The 26850-nt window shown below is 35.5% G+C and overlaps 1 protein-coding gene across 1 annotated transcript in view; it reads right to left on the reverse strand.

Annotated features, from left to right (window-relative positions):
• The window catches only part of LOC101888397 (uncharacterized protein DDB_G0283357), a 106940-nt gene that overhangs the window by 52862 nt on the left and 27228 nt on the right, over positions 1-26850 (reverse strand). The window contains exon 2 of the mRNA XM_059126480.1: positions 2817-2952. Within this exon, the coding sequence (XP_058982463.1) occupies positions 2817-2948 (132 nt within the window). The 5' untranslated portion in view covers positions 2949-2952. The remainder of the gene's footprint in view (positions 1-2816; positions 2953-26850) is intronic.

The following is a 26850-nucleotide window of genomic DNA, read 5'->3' on the forward strand; positions in this document are numbered from 1 at the left end:
ACAATGTTGCATAGAACTGTCAGTATAGGTCTAAATTTTGGTATGCAGGGTGAGATGAAAAAACTTCAACCAACTTCAGACTGCCGTCATTTCTAAGCCACTCGTCCGACAGCTGTTAAAATTATTCCAGTGACAGCTCATTATATTGTTTACAAGCGTACAAAAGCATTTTGGTGAGAATTTCCATGGTGAGAATTTCGTGATGGTGTGATTTCTTCATATTTGGCTGGAAAACCACAAGTGGCTATCGTTAGAGCATATCAGCATTAAAACGTGAATAAATCTTTTGTGTCCCGTACTATCGCCCTTTACTGTGATACTGGTAGCGTAGCCCGACCTCAAAGAAGTGGACGGAAGGAAACAGCAACATCAGCAGAAATGGTTCGAAAAGTAAAGAAGCGACTTGATCGAAACCCGCAACGCAGTGGCCGAAAAATGGATCGTGAGCTGAACATATCCCAATATTCCATTCGGCAACTAAAAATAAAAAAGTGCAAGAACTTACACCGCAACAAAAAGAAATAGACTCAAAAGAGCTAAAGATTTGCTTCGCTTAGCCGAAAGTGGTGAACTGCCGAATTTGGTTTTCTCCGATGAGAAAATATTCATTGTCCAGCAGTTTTTAAACAAACAAAATGATCGTGTTTACTTTCCAGAGAGGTAAGCTGAAAATGTGCACCATCGGATGGCCACCAGAACTCAAGCGACGGCCATGGTGATGATGTGGGCCGCCATAACAGCCGATGGTCGGTCTCCGCTCGTATTAATCTACCGAGGCATTAGAATAAATGCCGAATATTATTGCAAAAATATTCTGGAGAGTGTATTAAAGCGTTGGGCACGCAAACATTTTGGCCGCAGACCTTGGACATTCCAACAGGACTGAGCACCATCGCACTCAGCACGCGTCTCCCAGGAATGGTTATAAAATGAGGTTCCTCGCTTCATTTCCAGCACACAATGGCCACCAATATCTCCGGATACAAATCCGTTGGACTATTGTGTCTACAGTATTTTGGAAAGAAAGGTTGGCATTAAAAAATACCAAAGTTTCGCCGGGAATGGGCCAAAATGCCAAAGGTGACCAATTCGAACAAATCTAAACTTATTCTTAGATTTGATGCTATTTCCGAAATTTTTACTTTCATTAAATAAAATTAAAAAAAAATTATGGTGTTTGACTTTGTTGCAGTTATTTTTTATCTCACCCTCTATATGATGCCCGGTATCAAATATCTTTGTTGTGGAGTGCATATTATGCACATGAGAGTCTTTAACACGAAATCTGATGAAACATATATATGGGAGCTGTAGCTATATCTGAACTGATTTTCACAAAATTTTATTTATTTGCTACTAGACTGAATTCGGTCGGAATGCCAAAATTGACTCCATTCGGTCTGATATTAACCATTTGGTGCACAATAAACCTGATATCGGATAAAGATATCTATGGGTGCTACATCCTAATCTAAACCGATATCGATATAATTTGATAGAGGTATTTTCGAACAGTATCTGATGTCCAGTACCAAATATCATTCTTGTGCAGTGCATGTTACGCATGTGAGGGACTTAAAGCCCCAAATCGTATGGAACATATATATGAGAGCTATAGCTATATCTGAACCGATTTTCTCCAAAGTTGATGTACTTGCTTCCAGACTGAATTCGGTGAGATGTACCGAAATGCAGGTCATTTGAACTTATATTGGTCATTTGGTGCAGAATTAACCCGAAATCGGTTCAAGATATATGGGAGCTATATATGAATCTGATTCGATTATCACTAATTTCAATAGGGTTCATCCTTGGGCCAAACAAATATTGTTTGGAAAATTTTATCTCAATCGGATAACAACTGCGACCTGCATTTTGTTCACAAGAATACATGGACGGACGGACGGATCGACTCAAAAACTGATTGTATGAAAATCCTCAAAAGCAATTATGGGTCTATCAAACTTCCAAAGGCCCATAATGATATTCTAGACCTGACATAATCTCAATATAATTTTGACAAACACATATAAAGCTATAGCCTATCAATGCAATTAAAACTACAAAGCCTGGGAACATGTCTCCACCATTGAATTCTCGCTATTCCATGAGTGACAGTTACCTTCATATTTTCCATTAAATTAGTCAGTGGCAATTAATTACTATTAGCCTCTGATTGAGCACTGTATTAACATAATATTGCTTTTAAAATTTAATGAATTAAATATCGAAACGAACAAGTAGATAATTAAATAATTCAATTAAAATTACGACAATCATTCGTTGAATAGAGCATTATATGTGACGTCATTGAATTTTTCAAAAGTGTTCCCTGTCAAGTAAACAGAATGAAAATGGGATTTTCTCTGCGGGTTTGTCACCACTTGAGACTGCGGTAAAACATGGGTTCGGAAGAAATTCTAACTATTTCATACTTTGAACTCCTTTTATAAACATATGGAACATTCAGGTGCTGCAATCCCTTAACTTTATTTCAATATCACCACATGTTTAAATTATCCCATAAAAAAGTAGAAAAACAATAATAAAATTTAAGACAATGCAATTGATAACCACCACACAAATAATTCATTATTTACACGCACACACACACACACTATCAAACATTCTGGCCAATTCATCACAATGGATATAAATAGTCCTTTTACAGGGCCTATGCGTAACAAGCAACCAGCATATCTGTGGATGTGGTCTGGTCTAGGACAACGATTCAATTCATTAATATTCATTCAAACCCATTTACATTCATGTTCCCAAAAACACACATTCAAACACACACACACATGCATACATACCTGTAACACATTCGAGTCCATGGCATCCATGGCCGGGTGATAACTGCCATAATTGCCCCTCTGTGCTGTGTAGACTAACTGTGCGGCACACAATAAAGTTAATACTGGACACAACCACGTTGTGGCTTTCATAGTGCTGAAGAGAAAGAAAGTGAGAGAAAAGAGAAGAGAGAGGGAGAGGGTGAGACATTATAAAACAAGACCCGTTGAAAATATTTAAACACGCTGCACTTTTTTTCTGCCACAATTCGCAGATGCAAGAATATCAATGAAGTGAATGGCCATTTTCGCATTCAATTGGCCGTCTTGTTGCAACCACCTGCTGTGGCATGCATCGAATGAGCTTGCTCATAAAAATTGTGGCAAAAAATCATGCATTTTTTCGTGTTTCTTATTTTTTTTACTTTAATGTCCAACTTAAAAATAAGCATTTATTTGTGTATGGGTAAAATTCGTTAAGTATGGCTGTGGTCAGTTGTCGGAGTAAAAGTGCACAACATCATCAGAATACATAATCTGTTGCATGTTTTTTTCTTTAAGGTTTTGGTAGATAACGGTTGCAATACGTGATGTTTCCCCAACAAGTTTGGGATTTAACAAACATTATGTGCATATTTAGATGCAAAATCTTTGATAAGTTTAACGAAATATAGAAATGTAAGAGTTAGATTTGATTGTTTCAAACTCCCACGTGCATTTCATACGTGTTGCAAGTTGCATAACAATCTTGGATAAGATGTGTTGTATATCATGACGTATACTTTACCTCGAAAATTGGGGATAATCTATAACCTTGTTTAAGATGTTGATACAGGCCATTAAATTAATTTCTACAATATAATAATTTTTAGTATTTTTATCTCCAAATTCGATTTTATACAAAAGTAAAATAAGATGAGTATTTCGAATAATTTTCTAAAATCTTTGATTTTTTTCAATTTAATAAAAGAATTTCAAAGAATCATTCGGTTTGGTAGGCTTTGGTTTTAGGATTCGCATCTAGATGGGAGTCAGCAGTTGCCTCCCTCGGAGACTTTTGGTCTGTTGTGTTCATCCTTGGAAAAAAAAAATCGTGGTGATAGGAGAGATAGAAAAATTGAAGGAAAGCTTTATGGGGTGAAGTGCAGTAACCAGCGTAGTCATGGAGTCAGTGTTCAAATAAAGTTAGTGTTTCTGTCTCCCATCTGCCGCATACCGCGATTCTTAAAGCAGTGATATAAGGAAGGAAGGGCTTTCCTGCAGTCAGAAGAGGCTTTAGAATTAGAGGCACTTGACTTGATAGCCTACAGAGCCACATGACTTTCTACATAATCACAGGTCCAGTACTGGTCACTCCGCCTGGAAAACGCTGCAATTGGCATTAAGCGTGAGTGTTATTGGTTGGTTATTATTGGTTAGGAACACCATCTTCAAGCCGTTTGTATAAATGACCATCTAGAAAAGTTTCACAACCAGCCCAAGAGTTCCTATTAAATATCTAAACGTCAATTTAATTCAAGTCGAAAATTGTAGACTGTAATCACTAGTTGTATAACCTTCACCTTGTATATTAGTATTGGTAAGTCCAAGATTCGTGCATGACCAAAATGTGAAAAGTACCACAACAATGATATTTGATAACGAACATCAGATAATGCTCGAAAATACCTCCGCCAAATTTTATCGAGATCGGTTCAGATTTTTTATAGCTTCGATATACATCTTCGCCCGATTTTACGGTTATTGCTCACCATATATGCAATATCGGACCAAATTGAATAGATTTCTTTATATTGAACCGAATTTTACCGTTTGGGGAACTCGGTCCGGTACGTCTATTGCTCCAATAAATATTATTTAATATAATCCTTATCGAAGTCATATTATGCACTATACAGCATGTTATTTGAATCATAGTTGGTATGATTATGATTCACATAAATTCCCAATAAAAACTTTTTTTGATACGGGTGCTCTACTAAATACACACAGTGGTGTAGGGTATCATTTAGTCGGCCCCGCCCGACTTTTGACCTTTCCTTACTGGTTTTTGTCTAAATTAGAGCAATTGTGAAAATTTATTGTATGAATCCTCCGTTTCTCTGGTGAACCACTCCCCATGATACGTCAAAGTAAAATAGTAATTCTCTCAGTTGTTTGCTTAAGTCTGGAGAATTCCCTCATTGGTATAACTTTATATTACTCTCTATTACAGAGAACAATTTTTTTACCCTTAACCACATAGTGATAAGGGTATTATGTCTTTGTGCATTTGTTTGTAAGATGGAGATGGAAACGAAATAGACCCTAAGTTATTTTAATGATCAGCATAGAATCACATTTTGAGTCGATTTATGCATGTCCGTCCGTCTGTCTGTCCGTCTGTCCACGTATTTTTGTAAACAAAATGTAGGTCGCATTTATTATTCGATTGAGATGAAATTTTCTAAATAACATTTGTTTGGCTCATGGACGAACCCTATTGAAATTGGTGAAAATCGGTCCAAATTTAGATATAGCTCCCATATATATGTTTCATCCGATTTTGGTGTTTAAGTCCCTTACATTCGTTATATGCACTCCACAAGACTGATATTTAGCACCAGATATCAGATGCAGCCTAGAAATTCATAGATCAAATTTTATCAAGTTCGGTTCAGATTTGGATATAGCTGCCATGTATATCTTCATCCGATTTTAGGTTTCTTGTGCACCAAATGTCTAATTTCAGCCCAAAGTGAGTGCACTTCCCAGCGAATTCATTCAAGAAGTTAATACTTAAAATTTGGTGAAAATCGGTCCAAATTTATATATAGCTCCCATATATATGTTTCATCCGATTTTGGTGTTTAAGTCCCTTACATTCGTTATATGCACTCCACAAGACTGATATTTAGCACCAGATATCAGATTCAGCCTAGCAATACATGATTCAAATTTTATCAAGGTCGGATCAGATTTGGATATAGCTTCCCTCTATATCTTCGTCCGATTTTAGGTTTCTTGTGCACCAAATGGCTAATTTCACCAAAGTGAGTGAAGAGTTGCACTTTAGAGCGAATTCATTCTAGGCGTTAACATTTAAAACTTGGTGAAAATCGGTTCAGATAAAGCTCTAGCTCCATATATATGTTTCATCCGATTTGGGGTTTAAATCTCCAACTTTCGGAATATGCACTCTACCATAATCATATTTTGTACAAGATATCTCATAGAGCTCAGAAATGTCCAATGTAAACCTTTCTTTTACGAGAGCTCTACTTAATATGCATAGTGGTGTAGGGTATCATATAGTCGGCTCCGCCCGACTTTTGAGCTTTCCTTACTGGTTTCGTAATGAAAATGAAACTTTTCGCGTACTTACTGACAACCGGAACTCTCAAGGGCACTCTCCTGTCTGTATTAAATGTGCTGCTGAATTTCCACTACATGGTGATATTCTAGCTCAATTTTAAGCAGCAAGGAGTGTGCTGAGACTACTGGAAGTGCATATTACGCATGTAAAGGACTTTACCACCAAATCGGATGAAACATATACGTGGGAGCTGTAGCTATATTTGAACCGATTTTTACCAAATTTCAAGTACTTGATTCTAGAATAAATTCAGTCGGATGTGCCAAAATTCAGTCCACTTGGGTTGATATCAGCCATTTTGTACGCAAAAAATCTGAAATCGGATAAAGATATATATGGGAGCTATATCCAAATCGGAACCAATTTTTGATAAAATTTGACAGAGATATTTTCGAGCAGTATCTGATGCCCTGTATCGAATATCATTGTTGTGGAGTTCATATTACGCATGTGAGGGACTTAAGACACCAACTCGGTTGAAACATATATATGGCTGTACAAAATACTTTGTGCATACTTTTGAGGGCGGTTGAGACGCTGGCAAAATCTAGCAATAACAATAAATATTCTAAAACTTCATATTTCCTAGCCGCCATAAAATATCACATATGAAGAATTCAGTGATCTTGTGCGCTGACGCATGCGATAATGTGTGAGATAATAAAGGTTATGACCCAAAACGCACAGATATCGATGCGCTCAGTAGATGTACAAGACCACTTGAATGAAATGTCAAGCAGCCCTGCAATGTTCTCCATTCAATATTAGAATAGATGCGATTAGGTTAAGTTAGATTAGTTTCTGTAGTACTTAAGAAACATATTTTTAAATAAAAACTAGAATTGAATCAACAGCCAAACCATTCGGTTGGTTTTCTTTTCTCATCACCGAATAGAGAGTAGAGTTGACAATCGAAGTGGGAGATTGGATTCTTTCTTCATCTTTACAATGGGAACCGATTTTCAACAAATTTGATGTACTGGCTTATGACTTAATTCGGTCGGATGTTTCAAAATTTAGGTCATTTGGTTGAAAATATGTGGTAACTATATTTATATTTGAACCGATTCTCATCAATTTTAATAAGGTTCGTCCTTGGGCCAAACAAATATAGCTTGCAAAATTTCATCTCGATCTGATAATTAATGCGACCTGCAGTTTGTTCACAAAAATACTTAGACAGACGAGCAGACGGAATGACATGCATAAATCGACTCAGAAAGTGATTCTATGAAGATCCCTAAAAGTAACTATTGTTCTATCTCGCTTCCTTCTCCATGTTACATGCTACACCACTATGTGGTGTAGGGTATAAAAATGCGATGAGCTAAGTTTGTAGGACACTTTAAAATTTAACGAGAGCACTTTAAAATGATTGAGCCTTATTTGCGGGAGGTACCAGGTAAGTTCCATAGAAAAAAATTACGATGCACCACGTTTGGACTAAATCGTATACTCCGCTCGAGACGGACAATGCTAGATCGACCCCAAATATCTTGCATACAAAAACAAACTTTGCTGTGAAAAGTATTTGCTAATAGTACTTGGTCGAATTTGGAGGGTTTATGGTGTTTAATTCGCACATGCTTAATAGGAATAAGTTCGAAATAAAGACTACTTTCCAGAAAAATACTACTTTCCAGAAGAGAGGTACCATAAAATGGGAGCTATGCCAATTAAAGGCCCTGAATCGAACATTTTTGCAAGAAGAAAACAGACTTACCGAGAACCCCAACTTTCAAGTTTTATCTTATTTTGTTGGGAATTGTGGCAGAAACCTTCAAAATACCGAAAATCATCATGTTATGATATATGGGGGCTATACCAATTAGTGGATTCATAGCGAATATTTTTGTCAATAAGAGAACAGACCTATCGAGAACCCCAATCGTCAAGTATTTATCTAATTTGGTTGGAAACCTTCAAAATATCGTAAATTGGGAGGTACCGTTGTATGGGACCCATATAGCTTATTTTTAATACCAATCAGCCTGCATATAATATAAACCTTTGTGACTGATTTCAAGCTCTAGATTAAATAATGTGGAATATATATACTCTTTGGGGTCTCCGACGAATATTTCGCCACCATTGTATGGTGGGGGTATAAAAATGTGGCAAAAATAATTAAAACCTTATTCCTCATTATGTAAACATTATTTTATGAAACGTTTTGATAGACATTTCATACCAATTTTGTTTTTAGAATCTTTCAATAGAAATAAAAAATATCCAAAAGTTTATAAGCTATTAATATTTTGTCTTGCTATTCGAATGAATATTGATAACCTAAAATCGAGAATTGCAACAGACACCACCTTGGCAATTTATTGTAAATTGATGAGAGAATTTCCAGTCTGACTTTCATTTATTGCTTGATCCCTGTTTTTATTTTTCCGACCATTAACAGCACTAATATAAATTCCTATATCCCACCAAAAACGAAAGTAATCAATCAATAAGCTCAACGATAAAGCGATTCCAAAAAACACAGTTTTTCAATTAAATTCTTTGATCTACGTTCATTATAATTTTTATCCGAATGACATATGACCATTTGAAGCAAATATTTTACTTTACAGCGACCGACTCCCACCATCCCCAAAGGGCTTCAATTGTCACGAAATTTGTTGACATTTTTGCAATGAATTTGCAATTTTCCCGCATATTGGAATGCATTTATAAACATGTGAACATATGAGTGTGTTGGTGGTGGCTTTTTACGTGTTTGTGTGCTTATTCATCCATTAAGGACATTCATCATATTCAGCTGTTTCGAAATTTGCGGTGGCTACAGGTGACATTTCTATCATTTCCGTGCCAGTTGCGGTGAAAGGAAACATTTGGTGACAGTTTAGGAAATGATTGCAATATTTGCAAATACTCGTACACAAATGTGTGTGTGTTTTTTGTGTGTTTTATTACTGTAGGTAGTAGTTTGACTATTTACATGTAATATGGTATAAGCTGTGGTATCCACAAGAATCCAATAGATTTATAGAATTTTATTAAAACTATTTAAATTGTCAAAGTTTTTAAATTTATGATTTAGCTTTTCTAAATTTGGAATTGTTTTTGTTTTTTTGTTAAAGTACATTTCTTTGTGCTGTACTTAGTTGTGGGTATTTAAAATTGTGACAGCGTTATTAAGAATACTTAGCTACCAAAAATAGACAAGCAGATGACATTTGAACAAAAGCTTACAGACAAAAATAACTTAATTTTAGAGCAGCTCACCTAACCTCCCTGTATCGTTAAGAGGAAGAGATGTGAATGCTACAATGGGGTAATAATTAATATTATAAACTCAAAATAAAAAATTTCAGGCAATTTTTAGTATACCTTTACAATTTTTTTTCCTTTTTTTCTTATTTAGTGACCCTTTAAAACGTTACTACTAAAATTTCAAATGTACTCTGTTCAAATACATAGACTGTCGGGCGGACTCGACTCAGAATCTATTTATATTAAGATCATCAAAAGAAATTATTGTAACGTGATGATTTCACATATAATGCTCGGATTTGGGTTACGATGAGACAGTTTTGCACTACAGGCTTGCCAGAATCATTTTTAAGAGATATCAACACATTTGAAACCGTTTTGAAAAGGCAAGAGTGTAGGCTATAATGTAGTTTTTAGATCTTAATACCTATAATGGGTTCATTTTCGACTTTTTAGGGATCTTTCAAAAGGAAAGAACCCTAACTTGCTGTGCAGAAGAGCCGAGTCGGCTTTGAAACTTGCATACAACTGGGCCAGACCGAGATGTCTTAACGTTAACCCGGAGAAAAACTGAGATATGTCTATTCCCTAGGAAAAGAAAACTGGGCCATATCGTTGAACCGATCTTCCTGAACAAAACAATCAATATTTCCAATAAGGTTTAATATCTGGATGTGATTCTAGATAGGAAACTCATTTGGAGGGACCACATCCAAGAAAGAGCAAACAAAGCTCATAGATGTTGGGCAACGCGTAAAAGGGCTATAGTCTCTAAATGGGATTTCAATCCAAAGATGACACACTGGCTATTCAAAAGCGTAATTAGACGCATCGGTAGTCTGGTGGACAGCTATGAATAAAAAATGTAACATCAAAATACTACAGAAAGTCCAACGAATGTGCTGCTTAAGCATCTGCGGCGCAATAAGGACAACACTAACTAGGGCATTAGAGACAATTGTTTTAGTGCACACAATAGAAATTTAGATACGGTATGTAGCGGCTGTCGCGGACTTAAGGCTCAGGGCGACGGACAAGTGGATAAACTACATACCATCAAACAATTTTACAGGTAACAACGGGAGAATCTATAGAAAATCTAGTATCGGACCGGATATCTGAAATTTTTGTAGCTGCCTCATGTGAAACATTCAACCCTACCAGAGACACGTGGCTCGACGGATTCCTACCACAAATGCCGACTGGAAACTGTTGTTATACAGACGGCTCAGTGCTAGAGGAGAGAGCGGGACTGGGACTTTTTATCGAGGATACAAACACCGAAATCTCATTGGACTTGTGCAAAACTGAATTTGTGTTAATAACCTTTTCAATTTGACGTGCTGAGGAAAATTTATTAAATTTTCTCGTATCCCCGGATTTGTCAGAGGGTACATTTTCAGATAAAGTCCAGTGAACCATCGACATTGGTTCGTTCATGTATCAAGATATTTTAAGACTTTTGAAAAGATAAACAAATATTTTTTTTTCCAGAAAGGATACAATCAGGGCCACGGCTACAATTTGTTATTTTAATTTCAGGCACCAAAAAAACGTGTACTCAGTTCGAATATTTGATCGAGAATCTTGGAGTGGATAAAGTCATGTCAGTTCGTTTATATATCTGCCTGCCTGCTGTTTCGCACGATGACTATCGATGGGAGTACCATATTTAAATCTTATATCCAAAATAGTTCAAACCTGGAACATCATAATATTGAGAAATGACATATCACAAAAAAAAAAAAACAAAATTTTGAATAATAATAATACCTCCCTTAAAATGGAAAGTCTCTGTCTGATCTTCATAATTTTTGTTTTTTTTTCTTTTTTGTTTTTGCAAAATTTACATCTTAATATCTATATATATATATAATATATATATTATTATTTTATATATATATATATATATATATATATATATATATATATATATATATATATATATATATATATATATATATATATATATATATATAAAGAAAGTTGTGTTAGTTACTACGCTTATAACTTAAGAACGGCTGGGCCGATTTTAACGATTCATACAAATTCGGAATTGTCTCCTGTCCGAAAAGGATAATATCCAAAAAATCGCGTAAAATTGTGATATATTAACATTTTCATTTTGACTTTTGAAATGTACAATAGTAATGTTTTATTTTGCATTATTTTTTTTTTTTTTCATTATGACTTACTTTTTTCTAATGTGCATTGTACTGTTTTTTATAATTTAATTTTTGAATTCGAATATTAATAACAATTTATTTATTTAAATTGATTTCTTTAGAACTGAAATTGATGTCGGGTTACATGGAAGTGTAGTACCGAATTATGCGGTGGCGAAACGGAATAGATGATATCGAAATAATTTAACACGGTCACACCAAAGTTAATAGATAATTACTTTTTCAAAATCGCTAAAAAATCACGAAAAAAGAGATCTCATTGCAAAAATTCTCAAATGGGAAAAAATCGAAAAAAAATTTCAATGGAATCGAATTTTAAAATAATAGTACATTATATTGACAAGTTTTGTAAGGATCTTTAAACATTTGTTGTAAAAAAACAGCGAACAAGTTGAAGATTTTTTCAATTTGTTATTCTTCTTTTGTCAATTTTTTTCAATTTGTATTATCATATTGAATTCAGTAGATTTTTTGGGAACAAAATAAAGAATAATTTTTCACTATATACAATTTTTCACCAAAAAAAACATCAAGATTAAGGTATCTTGGTATTTTTTTGCAGGTCATGATATCGACCATAACTCACGGATAAGGGTACAACCCGATTTCATATTTATATAATAATCGTATGATTTAAGCTATTTTTGGGGTCTTGGCCACTTATTTCATTTTTTTGGCCCTTATTTGGCATCTTTGTTTCTAAGGGGGTAGATAACCTCTTCTCATAAAATTTTAAATTTTCAGACTAGGGTCTTGACCACATTCATCAATTGATTTGGCTAAAAAATTGTATATATGCTACCTTGGGGTGGGGAACCATCATACAGATAATTGCCCCATAGGAATTTATTTAAGTAAAGTCCCCACATTGGAGTATCCCCAATTCCACTTTCACATCTAATGTGTGGTCAGAAAAGAAAATTTGAATTTGTAACCCCCAAGAGAACATTGGTTGGGAACGTAGATTTGAGATGTACATCTATATGAAATGAATTGTGAAAACATGAACAAATTACAATATAAGAAAGTAGCACGGGACCGAATATTTGTTGAATCGCCATTGAGTTATACTATATGATGAAAAAAATATGGACTTTATGGGGTCTCCATCTTACAATTTAAATGGAAAATAAAATAAATTCCCATCTTTCGGTAATGGGTGTAAAATAGCTATATTTTTGATTTGGCCTTTATTTGTCATATTGGATTATAAGGGGTAGAAGAAAGTTTTCAATGTAGGTCGATGTTTCGGAGTAGTGCCCATATAAAGGTCCCTCCTGATTTTCCCATATTTCAAAGGATTTGGCTAAAAATGTATATTAGGAGTGGATATCTTACTCAAAAATTTCAACATATCTACAAATTTTAGAATTTTCTCCATGTAATAGAACCCCTGCAAGTCCACCTTTTGGCGGACAAACAGACCTACATGGTTAGGGGGACTGATGACGACTCTAATGCACAATCTAAGGTGCTAATTGGTTTAAAAAAGTAATTAACTTCGGCTATTCTTAAATCATTCAGCCCTTAATTATGAGGTGTACAAAATACAGTAAATTCCAAATTACTGCTCATTTGACTGGGAAATTTTACTACGATTTTTACAATACTAAAAATTAAATTGATCCCTTACATCGGGATACGATTGATATATACTTTTTAAAAAATTTGAATAGCACATCCACACATTTGAAGTCCAAGGTTTAAATATTGAAGCCCACGGCTTAAATATGGGTACAGGTATATTAAAACATTTTTAAAACACTTTTAATCGTCCAGTACGTGAACACTTATATCAGTCATATCTGTGAAAAATGATGCTTTGACAAATATGCATAATAGAAAAAAACTACGGGCCGGCAACGCGGACCGGGCCAGCTAGTTTTTATATATATTGGAGCTAGTGTAAAAACAAAATGTATCGGTCACCTCCAAATTTCCAATAAAAATATGAACATTCCATATTGAGCGAAGGTAGTACCCGATGTAGTCCACACCCAGCACATGGAAATAGTTTACACATAAGTCGAAATCGAAAATGGACAAAACTAGTTCACTCATTTATGTGCCTCGAAATATCTTTATTGTAGGAAATCAAGCTCAGACTTTTTTATATTATATTAAGCAACTCGTTTTAAAAATTTTCAAAAAAAAAAAAAGAGATATACATACAGTGTGAGATGAAAAAACTGCAACCAACTTCAGACTGCTGTCCCTTCTAAGCCACTCGTCCGACAGCTGTTTATTATATTGTTTACTAGCGTACGAAAGCATTTTGGTGAGAATTTTCCAGAAATAAGTTATTCGTGATGGAATTCATTGTGATAGTGTGATTTCTTTATATTGGCCTGAAAGACCACAAGTGGCTATCGTTAGAGCAATCCAGCATTTAAAAATGAATAAATCGTTTGTGTCTCGTACCATCGCTCGTTACAGTGATACCGGTAGCGTAGCCCGACGTCAAGGAAGTGGACGGAAGAAAGCAGCAACATCAGCAGAAATGGTTCGAAAAGTAAAGAAAGAATGGCTCGTGTGCTTAATATATCGCAATATTCCATTCGGCAATTATTGAAAAATGAGCTCGGACTAAAGTCATTGAAATTCCAAAGAGTGCAAGAACTTCCACCGCAACTGAAAGAAAATAGACTCAAAAGAGCGAGAGAGTTGCTTCGCTTGTCCGTAAGTGGTGAACTGCCGAATTTGGTTTTCTCCTATGAGAAACATTCGTTGTCCAGCAGTTTGTAAACAAACAAAATGATCGTGATTACTTGCCAAAGAGGTCAGCTGAAAATGTGCACCTTCGGTTGGCCATCAGAACTCAAGCGCCGGCTATGGTGATGGTGTGGGCCGCCATAACAGCCGATGCCCGCTCTTGGCTCGTATTAATCGACCGTGGCATCAGAATAAATGCCGAATATTATCGCGAAAATATTCTGGAGGGTGTATTACTGTCTTGGGCATGCAAACATTTTGGCCGCAGACCTTGGACATTGCAAAAGGACTCAGCACCATCGCACTTAGCACGAGCCACCCAAGAATGGTTACAAAATTAGGTTCCTCGCTTCATTTCCAGCGCACAATGGTCACCAAAATCAACGGATACCAATCCGTTGGACTATTGTGTCTGAAGTATTTTGGAAAGAAAGGTTGGCACTAAAAAATACCAAAGTGTCGATCATCGCAAGCAAGCGCTTCGTCGGGAATGGGCCAAAATACCGCAGACCAAAATTTGGGCAGCGTGTGATGATTTCATTGGACGTTTAAAGACCATAACTCGTACCAAAGGCGACCAATTCGAACAAATCTAAACTTATTCTAAAGTTTGATGATATTTCCGATATTTTTTGCTTTCATTCAATAAAATTAAAAAAAAAATGTAAAAATTATGACATTTTACTTTGTTGGCTTTTTTTATCTCACCCTGTATATATTCTCGGCCGATTTCAGATGTTTGACGCACCTATTTCAGTGAAATATTGAAGGAGTGTCAGAATTTGGTGTACATGTAAATTTTGTCAAATTATATTAAAATCGGTTCAGATTGAAATGCGATTTTATTAAGAAGCATTAACCCACAACGCCTTTGCAATGGTATTAAGCTAACAGTAAAGAACTACACAACAATTTAACTGAGGATGCGAATATTACAGGGAAGTATGTTTCTACCTCGAATTGATTAATTGGAACAGAAATACCACTCAACTTGGCATTTCCTATGAAATTAGTAAATTCGAAGGACAAACCCTTCGGGTATGCATGGCATGTTCCTGTTTTCCTAATGGTCAGCTGTTCCTATAATGCTTACGCATTTGTAGACCAAGCTATTTGTTTATTTGCACATTAAAGTATTACAATTTTTTTTTTTAGGTCAGGAGCGATCATGGGAAATATTGGCCCTCTGCTTCCCGTGCCTTCCCCAAAGGGTAAAAATGTTGAATAATTTTAACTCTAGTAAAAAGTGAAAACAGTTTAAATCAGTAAAGAAAGTCCTAAAGTCGGGCGGGGCCGACTTTATGATACCCTACACCACTTTGCTAATTTAGTAGAGCTCCACATAACAATTAGGAGTTTTTATGGGAGAATTTAATCATATACGCTATGATTATAATTATTATTTAAAGTTCAAAGGACTAAATATGCCGAAGCATTTGTATATTTTAAATTCGGACTTGTATTGCCCATTTGGTGCAAAAATAATTTGAAATCGGATAAAGATATATATGGGAGCTATATCCAAATCTGAACCGATCTCGATAAAATTTGGTAAAGATATTTCTGAGCTGTATTTGATATATTTTTCTGAATATCGTTGTTACGGCGTGCATATTACGGCTGTGGGTAACAAATACAACAAATCGGATGAACAATATATATGGGAGCTATAGCTATATCTGAACCGATCTTCACCAAATTTGGCATACTATCTTCTAGACTCAATTCGGCCGTAAGTGCCAAATTTCATCCCATTTGGGCAAATACTAAACGTTTGGTGCACAATAAAAAGTAAATCGGACGAAGTTATATATGGGAGCTATATCCAAATCTGAACCGATCTCGATAAAATTTAGCAAAGGTATTTATGATCTGCATTTGATATATTTCCGCAAATATTGTTGTTACAGAGTGCATATTACGGCTGCGGAGGACAAAAATAACATATCGGAAGAACAATATATATGGGAGCTATATCTATATCTGAACCGATTTCGATCAAATTTGGCATACTTATTTTCAGGCCTAATTTGTTCGTATGTGCAAAATTCCATACTATTCGGGCTGATATTACACGTTTGGTGCACAATAAAAGGCAAATCGGACGAAGATATATATGGGAGCTATATCTAAATTTTTTACCGATTATCTCCAATTTCAATAGGGTTCGTCCTTGAGCCAAACAAATGTTTTTTTGGAAAATTTCATCACAATCGGATAATAAGTGCGACCTGCATTTTATTCACAAAATACATGGACAGACGGACAGACGGACGGACGGACAGACAGACTGACATGCATAAATCAACTCAGAAAGTGATTCTATGAAGATCCTCAAACGTAACTATGGGTCTATCTCGCTTCCTTCTCCATGTTACAAACAAATGCACAAAGACATAATACCCTTACCACTATGTGGTGTAGGGTATAAAAATTGTTCAAACTTTGCACATCTCAATTAGACAGCATTATATTTCTTTTTAAACTTCGCATTTAAAATCCAGTACTAACATAACATCTAATATAAAGATGAGATATGTAAGTCCAATATTTTGGTACATCCAAAAAGTACAAGTTTGAAATGAACAATCGTTCAAATGCTGAAGGTCGAATCACTGACTAAAACCTTCTAACTTGATTTTTAATAATCGTAATTTCATACTTAATTTTGAGTTTTCTCTATTACAGCAAAACTCACGTGTTCATGATTTTATTTGGTTATTTCATTTCCTAATCGAGGTCTGAATTTGGCAGAGAAAAAAAGCCGAACCAGTTATATTTACAAGTGCTTGCAACAAGCCAATTACAAAAAATTTAATTTTAACAACCACATTAACCTTGCGAAGCAAATTAATTCCCACCTAAAGTGAACCAATTATGCTGGTTGGTACACAATTTTATTAGAATACCAAATCTGAACATAGCAGGAATGGCTTTTAATGCAACAACAAAAAACAACAACGATTACCAAAAAAGAAGAAAGCTGAACATACACATGTAAGTACTTCATGCATTGTCAGGATTATCTTGTGAAAAGATTTGCTTCCATCCCCAACCTTTAAACAGGGGGTAAACATCTGTACTTTTTTTCCAGCTTTCTCTTTTTTTCTCCATCATTCTCAAATGTGGCTAACATTGCGGTTGACACTTGACATGTTATGGTAGCAACTTCATAAGAATGTGTTTTAATAAAAAAAAAAGAAATCTTCAGTTCACTCGCACACACACACACTTGCACATATGTATGGTGTTGAAGTGTTTATTTACTTTCAAAGGAGCGAGCACACACTCTCACAACAAAACAAAATTTTTGTTTGTAAGCCTATTCCGAGTGCATGACTAGGATGGTTGGGCTGGGTTCGAAATGGTTGGCTGGTTGGTTGGCTTTGCTGACTGACTGACTTACTGCCAGTTGAAATTCTATTTAAAATTTAATTTTGTTTTATTAAATTTGTTGTTTGTTCTTGTAGTTGTTGTTTTTCATGTATTTGCTTAAAAGACTTGTCTGATAAAATGGCTTAGACATTTTTTTCGTTTGAGATGTTTTTTACGAGTTTCAATAAATTATGAAATATTTAAATAACTTTTGGGGCCTGTAAGTGAACTGAACATGAAGTTGATGAGATTGGTAATAAATTACCGTAAATTATTATTATTATTATTATTATTACCTTGAAGAAATATGCATGTCTTCTGGGGAAATAAATAAATGAGAAAGTGCCTTGAGGAGATTTCAATTTGGGAATTGAACGTAAGCAAATGAAATTTGCTTCGATCAAGGATAATATTTAAAAGAAATAATTCACTAATATTGTGCAAGGACACTTTCTAAATTGATTTGAATCACAGATGCCATAAAAGTTAAAGTTTTTTAAAATTTGGAAGTTTTGCTTTGTGCGATTCAAAGCATGACATACTGACCACATCAGCATATTTTGAACATATTTGGCAAGCAGATGTGTGACATACATACTGGAAAACCCAAATGGCATATTACAACTATTTATTAAAAAAATGAGACTGGAGCCGTCACAATCCCCAAAATCGGCATAGAGTTTTTTTTTTTTTTTTTTTTTTTTCAAAAAGTAAACCTATATACATTTTCGCAACTTATTTTGGTTTCACTTTTTGAATGCTAAATGAGTATTCCTCCTCCCCTAATGCCGTGGGATAGGGCTGGACTTCACCAGACGCAATCATTACAACTTCTGAAAGCAGCACTTTCCACAGCCTCATGAATTCTGAGAGTTCATCAGTCGTCGTTTCCAAGAACTAACCCAAATTTCTATACTGTAACCGCTACCACTGGTTGACTCCCCAAACTGAAAGCGTTTACCCTTAAAATGGAAAAATAAATAACGAGTGGCCACGAAAAGCTTTGGAAGACCTCTTAAAACCATGGTCGTTTAAATGGCCATTAAAGGTAACACCTTGATCGAAAACGTAAGTTTTCATTAGAACAACCGAAAGTGTTAATTAGGGGCAGTGCTTTAGTCGTTCTCGAACATTGTGAAAATTATGATAGTTCCTCCGTCAAAGCACTAAACTAAGAAACACCCTCATAGAATCACATTTTAAGTCGATTTATTCATGTTCGCCCGTCTTCCATTTATATTAGTGAACAAAGTACAGGTCGCATTTACTGTCTGATTGAGCTTGAATTTGCCACAAATCATTTCTTTGGGCCAAGGACGAACCCTATTAAAATTGGTGATAATCAGTTCAGATTTAGATACAGCTCCCATACATATTTTCATCCGATTTAAATTTTATGGTGCGTTATATGTGTAATATTTATCCGAAAAGGATGTATTTCGCCATATCCGAGTAAATTGGTAAAAATCTGTTCAGATGTAGCTATAGCTCCCAATATATGTTTTATCCGATTTGGATTCTAAGTCTTTCACATTCGTAATATGAAATGAAGATATCATATATACTCCATAAATATCTCTGCTAAATTTCATCGAGATCGGTTCAGATTTGGATATAACTCCAATATGTATCCTCATCCGATTTGAGGTTTATTGTGAATCAAATGGCCGGAATGGACTTTACAAGCGTACAAAAGCATTTTGGTGAGAACTTTCCAGAAAAAAAGTTATTCGTGATGGAATTCAAGCGTGATAGTGTGATTTCCTTATATTAGGTTGTAAAACCACAAGTAGTTATCGTTAGAGCAATCCAGCATATAAATGTGAATAAATCTTTTGTGTCTCGTACCATCGCCCGTTATCGTGATACTGGGAGCGTAGCTCGACGTCAAGGAGGTGGAAGGAAGAAAACAGCAACATCAGCAGAAATGGTTCGAAAAGTAAAGAAGCGAATTGATCGAAACCTGAGTCGCAGTGGCCGAAAACGTGAGCTAAACATATCGCAATATTACATTCGACAAATATTGAAAAATGACTTCGGGGTAAAGACATTGAAATTCGAAAAAGTGCAAAATCTTACACCGCAGCGGAAAGAAAATAGACTTAAAAGAGCTAAAGAGTTGCTTCGCTTGGCAGAAAGTAGTGAGCTACCAAATTTGGTTTTCTCCGATAAGAAAACATTCGTTGTCCAGCAGTTGGTAAACAAACAAAATTATCGCGTTTACTTGCCAAAGAGGTCAGCTGAAAATATGCACCTTCGGTTAGCCACCAGAACTCAAACGCCAGCCATGGTTATGGTGTGGGCCGCCATAAAAGCCGATGGTCGCTCTCCGCTCGTATTTATCGACCATGGCCTCAAAAAAAAATGCCGAACATTATCACGAAAATATTTTGGAGGACATTCTGGCCTTGGAAATTCCAACAGGACTCAGCATCATCGCACTCAGCACGCGCCACCCAATAATGGTTACAAAATGAGGTTCCTCGCTTCATTTCCAGCGCACAATGGTCACCAAGATCTCCGGATACCGATCCGTTGGACTATTGTGTCTGGAGTATTTTGGAAAGCATGGTTGGCACTAAAAATACCAAAGTGTCAATCACTTCAAGCAAGCGCTACGCCGGGAATGGACCAAAATACCGCAGAGCAACATTCGGGCAGCGTGTGACGGTTTCTTTGGCCATAATTCGTGCCAAAGGTGACCAATTCGAACAAATCTAAACTTATTCTAAAATTTGATGATGTTTCCGACATTTTTTGCTTTCATTAATAAAATTTAAAAAAATATATGTAAAAAAAATTATGGCGTTTGGCTTTGTTGCATTTTTATCTCATCCTGTATATAACTTTACCTCCAGATATTCGCTATTTTGATGATTTGTGTCACACTTTTAACCGAAATTTGGGATTTGAAGTTCTTAATGGGTACTACAGTCTACGACAGAAAATTGCTCATGCAGCTCCACGTCTTCGTATAGCCCACATACAAGGGTACCTCCCTATATTCGGTATTTTTATGATTTTAACGACATTATTCACCGGAATTGTTTTCAATTTGATATTGTAAGTTCGTAATAGGTAATGCAGTCTGTGACAGAAAATTGCCTATGCTAGTCCACGTCTAAGTTGACGATTTTAGCGACATTACTCACCGGAATTGTTTCACCTACAAGACATTAAACTTGTGGCGGAAATCATCACAGGTCAGTGTAGCATGACTTCTAAGTGGAGTGGCAATGACTTCTAAGTGGAGTGGCAATGACTTCTAAGTGTCAAGATGAGGAGGAGGAGGAGGACATTCAAATGGTCGAACATTTAATCTACCACTGTCCAATTATCTGCGTTGTAAGACATAGACCTATGGAGGAACAAATAATATTCTCGAACTCAGAAACAGCAGTCATTCTTCAACTACCCAGAAGACTAACGTGGCTAAAGACAACACGTAGAATTTTTCTTCGTGTATTACAAAGTTACTTTCCACTTTCTTATTCTGTTTCCCTCTTTCCTTTTTTATGTTCTGCACTACACATAGGGTAAATTAAGTTCGTCATTACGTTTATATAATAATTTTGGACCTTAAGGGTTGCCCATATTCGACGGAACTTGGGACCCTTTGGGCCCATTCCAATCGACGAGGCTTGTCCGCAGGCAACATTCTTTGCGTCAATTGAATTTTGTACGGGAACAAATGCAAATCAATGCGAATAATCCGTTGTAAAGTGGACCGAGCCATGCCCAACTGCTGAGAACGGCGTTTTTAGGATGTTCTTGGGGACCTCTCAACACTGGCTCGTACGGCAGCGATATTCTCGGCCGATCGCCCTGGGTGACTTTTATATATAGCCTCTTCGGATTAGAAAGAGCCTTACCAGTTGAAAATTTTTCGTATAAACGCTTAATTCGTATAAATCTCTGTCAAAAGTTATGGCGTTGCCAGATGGGTCCGTCGAATATGGGCAACCCTGTATATTCTATTTAATCACGCTAGAATCAAAACGAATAAAGATAAGACGCTAAAATTTTGCACCGATCTGTCAAGTTCAAAAATGGGCTATATCGGCCCACGATATCGTATAACCCCCGTACAATTGTGCTCCCGATATTGGGTATTTTGATAATTTAAGCCACATTTTCAAAGGAATTCGCTTAAAATTCACACAAAAATTTCCTTCTGAGTCTTTACCCCCTGAAAGAGAATTGTCTATATAGATACACGATATCGTATATCCCCCATATAACTGTACCTTCCGACATTCGGTATTTTAATTTTAGACACACTTTTCAATGGCATTATCTCTGTGAGTACTTTGCCAAGTTTGGACCAAATCGATTAAAATATAAATATAGCTCCCATGAGTCATATATGAACTTTATATAGTTCTCAAAAAGCATTCAGTACCTGATAATTAAAAGGCCTTTTCAACTTATGCGTAGAAGATTGTCTCACAGGTTTTACAGGTTTTGGCACATTGCATTTATAAAAATAACCTCTATTTTAGGAGGCCTTCAACAATTCAACCCAATTGATCTGTCTATAACTTAAATTTTTACATGGTATATATTCTGATATTACGTAAATTTCATGTTAATTTAAATTTTCAACTCAATAAAATATTATTATTTTCCGCGTCCATTAAAATAGATTATTCCTAAAAATCCGCAAATTATTATATTTTTCCAACTTCCAAATAATTATTACTTCCTTAAATATATGTGAAAATAATACACCCATAATTTTAAAATCTTGGGTATTTTTAAACCAAATTAGCCTCATTTCCAAGGGAAACCTCAAAATGTACACAACTCAACCGCAGAAGGAAAACAATAAATGGACTCCATAATTTTACGGTCAATTAATTTTCCAATTTACCATTTTTTGCCCTTCGAATGACAATAACGAAAAAGATCAAAGTGAAGTGAAGAAAGAATAATTACCTTTTATCGCCCAATAAAAAAAAAAGACGGGTCACAATTCTCAACGGCAACGTTCTAACAAAAAAGGGGACAAAAAACCATCTCGGCTAAAGTACAATCGTTAGATAGTCATTTTAAAAACATTTACACCTGAACTTGGCCGCCGCCACACCACCGCCAACTCAAGACAAAAACGTTCAGAACAAAAGAAACAACTGATGGAGTGGCAGAAGAACACAAAAGGATATTTGCCAACACATTACGGTTTCAAATTGAATAAGCCAGGGTGAGGTGTTTTTTTTTTTTCAGATTATCAATGCTTTTCAGTTCAGGGACGTAGGTTAAAGATTTTTGGGAAATCAACTTTGGGCCAAATAGGTCTTCTAGGTGAATAATTTATCTCAAGAGCGGAGATTGTGTTATCTGGTTCCACAAGTCAAACGATTTCAGCAATTTATCAATATGCATTTTCATCTTCTTCGTTTCTGTTCCCATTTAACCTACGCCACTGCTCCATTGACCATGTTTCTTAGACCGTTGTACAAAAAAATAGAATACAAGTCATGAGATCTGTCTACTTGCAACAGTACCTTTTTTCCTTTCTATTTTAAGATGCAAGTTTCTTTCCTTTTCTGCTCCAACATTATTTGATTAGTTTGAAATTTGATAAAGAAAATCACACTAGTTTTTTTCAGTCTAAATTGGCCACGTAACTGGAAGATAGTAGTACCTGGCAGATACTTGACGTCAGTAACTGCAATGCTTACGCAAAAGGTCATTCGGTTTGAATGATGGTATATTGATTTAAAATGCGATTGCGGATGTAATTGTTTCAAATAGCAGCCAAGTAATCCTAAATTTTGCGTAAATGGAAAATTTGGAATAGGAATCAAGGTTTAGGGATGCAGTTTTGGAAGTGTGTACTCATGTATGCGTTCTATTCTTAAACGGTACTAAATCTAGCACAATTTGAGTTAAGAGGAATGGATGGACCCAGTAACTAACTGGCGGAGTGAAGGAAGTTTTCGAAATTCTTACTTATGTGCACGAAAAGTATTAAATTGTACCAAATTTGGAAAAATTTCGAATTGGGTGAACCGATCGAACCTGCAAGCTGAAATTTGAAAACAAGATTAATATTGCATTGTAGGACTGAGGATGTACGTGGTTTTGGAAACTCGTACTTATGTGTACTAAATTTGGTACAATTTTAGTTTTAGAAGAATCGAGTTGGAATCCTGATGTTTGGGAATATGATTTTTATTGGATTATATGATATAGGTAGTTATGGAAATATGTACTTATGTGTACTAAGAGGTACCAATTTTGGTACAATATGAATTTGGGTGAACCAATTGCGCTGGTATCCTGAAATTTGAAAATAAAAGATTATTGTCGGAGTGTGGAATTGGGATATGGAGGTAGTTTTAGAGATTCGTGCTTATGTGTACTAAATGGTACTAAGTCTATATATAAATCAGTAGTGAAATAATTGACTGCCTATGGCTCAGGCGAAACGGATGAAGTTAGAAGCTTGAATATCTGTCTTTTTTTAAATTCGGATTCCAGAAGTGTACTGAAAGTATCATAAGCAGTAAATTTCGTAACATTCGGTATTTTCTGAACGGATACATCTAAAATCTTGATATTTATTATATAAATTAACTTTGTCGGTTTTGCCGACAGATGTATACTCCCAGCCTTGAGTTATGATTAGTTCAACTGTTGTCCCTTTATGGGAGAAATTCCGAAGCAGTTGGAAAATATTGTGCAATTTGATTAAATATTCAGATATAGCAAGTTGTATAGAATCGCCGACTTGTTTCGCAAGTTATGACAGATATAAGTATTGGAAATTGTGACCCTTTTTGCGTGAGCAACCAGAAGGGGTTGGCAGATATCTATAATCTTCACAACAGATTTTGCGTAAGCAAAAATGTTTGGATATGTAAAGATAGTTGGATGTCAATTTCGCGTTTTATGTGCGTATTATTTTCAAATTGTTGAACCCTTTGTGGGGGAAGTACCAGTAGGAATGCGTCGATATATCCCATATCTACAGCAGATCTCGTGTCAATAAAAATAATGGCATGTCTGACATTTGATGAGAACCGGCTGCTTATTTCGTATTTTATGATCATTTTGGTTATTTAAAAAGTTGACTCTTTGTGGGGGAGGTACCAGAATAAATGGTCCGAAATGGTTGATAAAGAAATTGAGATTCGCCAAGTCTGAATAGAATCGGATGTTAATTTTGCGTTTTATGATCTTCAAAGATATACAAAATGTTGACCTTTTGTGGCGGAGGTTCCAGAAGGAGTGGACCGATGCATTCCATCTTCTCAGCAGATCTTTAGTTAGTAGAAATAACGGGACGTGTGATATATTCGGATTTTATAATCAAAACGTTCAACCTTTGAGGGAACCTCTATAAGAAATAGTCCGATCTCTACCAATTTTATAACAGATCTTTTGTTGATGAAAATATTAAGATGTAACAAGTCCGAATGGAATTGGATGTTAATTACGCGTTCCACAACATACCTTGCATTAATAAAAATTTTGTGATGTGTGTAATTTAAACACAATCGAACTCTTAAATCACATTTTACAAGAGGTCTCACTATTCCAAATTTTGACCCTTTGTGGGGGAGGTACTTGATGGAGTGAACCGATATTGTCCATTTTCGCACCTGACCTAGCACTGATGCAAATTTGAGGATTTGCAAAGTTGGAGCAAAATCAGATTATCCTTTCTCGTTTTGTGAGGTAAATTATTTCCTTTGAAAATTTTCACATTTTGTGGGGGAGGTACCAGAGGGAGTGGACCGATATTGCCCATCTACGAACACGAGCTAACTTTGACAATAAAATAAGAGGTACCAAGTTAGAATCAAATCCGATACTCCCTTCAAGAGTTATCGTGCGCAACAGCCAGATATATTTTCCCAAATCTTGAAATGGATTTGATTCAAGGGGATCCAGGGTCTAAAATCGTTATTTCGACCTTCTTTCCTTTTGGCCGTATCAAATGATTATGGCTGAGGGTATAAAAAGTTCATCGCGCGCCTTTATTCCATTTTATAGCTAGGTTAATCAGACCACTGAAGCATTGACCCACTAACACGCTTACATAGAGCGCGAACTGAAAAAAGTATCGCAGCTGTATTGATCAGTGTTAATGATGGCCACCAATTATGGAATTGTCGCTGTTCACAACAAAGCTCACATTTAGCTTAACGAACATATGTCACACAGCATCGGTAATAATGGACATATTAGCATGAAATAATCTTCCAAAATAATATTCAATTCAATTAAAAAAAAAAAACTTTCAATCACTCTTTTTTATTTTTTTTTTTTTTTTGAAAAAAAAAACTTGTAGATCTTAAAAAATCATCCTTTAGTTCAGTCAAAAGAGATGTTCAGTTAAATAAACTAGATTTTGCAATTTTAATAGCGATCACAACGAACTGATCACTTTATGTGACAAGTTCCAAGAAGTAAATGAGAATTATTTTCTGTATGTAGTAAAAGGAATTTTATCCGTAAGAGAATATTTAAATAGGCTGCTAACGTATGCTTGGCTTACGGATAGCTTGTTGGTCCTGCCCTCGTTGCGTGTTCTCTCTATTCCTGAACGTGAAAGTTGTTGTTGCTTGCTGGTCAGTTGATGTTTTTGCTACTATATGATTAACCCAGCACGCTAAATAAACAGGTCGGCTTCCCATATTTAGCTAGAGTTAGTCCTTACATAAGAAATTTATCAATACGACATAAGTCTAAATGCGAGGCATTTCCATTTGGTGGAAAGAAATCCCAAGTCATGTAAGAAAAGCATAAGCAATTAGTGGTCTAATTATCTGTTTTTCAGATAAGTAATCATTTTCCCCCTTAGTGATGGATACAAAATTAGCTTCTTAGATATTAATTCGCAGGAAGATATTTATTTTACTGTGGTAATCATGGGAAAAATATTCCATGGAACCACAAAAGACATCTCGTATCAAATATAAATAGTTTCCTTGTAAATCTGTTAAATTTCCCTGAATAGACTGCTAATGGAAAACTTAAGACCTTAATCTGTTATAATGTTATCATGAAGATTTCCCACATTAGTCAGATTATTATGTGCACCGAACAAAGACGCATATTTGCGACATTTTCATTCTTACTTCTGTTGGACTTCTGGCGATTTGACCTCTCACCTCAAGGTAAATTGACCTTTCAAATTAGTACCATAGAATTTGTATACGCTTCTTGTCAGATTTATTATTCCCAGCAA

This window comes from Musca domestica, unplaced genomic scaffold, assembly GCF_030504385.1.
Source record: "Musca domestica strain aabys unplaced genomic scaffold, Musca_domestica.polishedcontigs.V.1.1 39, whole genome shotgun sequence".
Lineage (NCBI taxonomy): Eukaryota > Metazoa > Arthropoda > Insecta > Diptera > Muscidae > Musca > Musca domestica.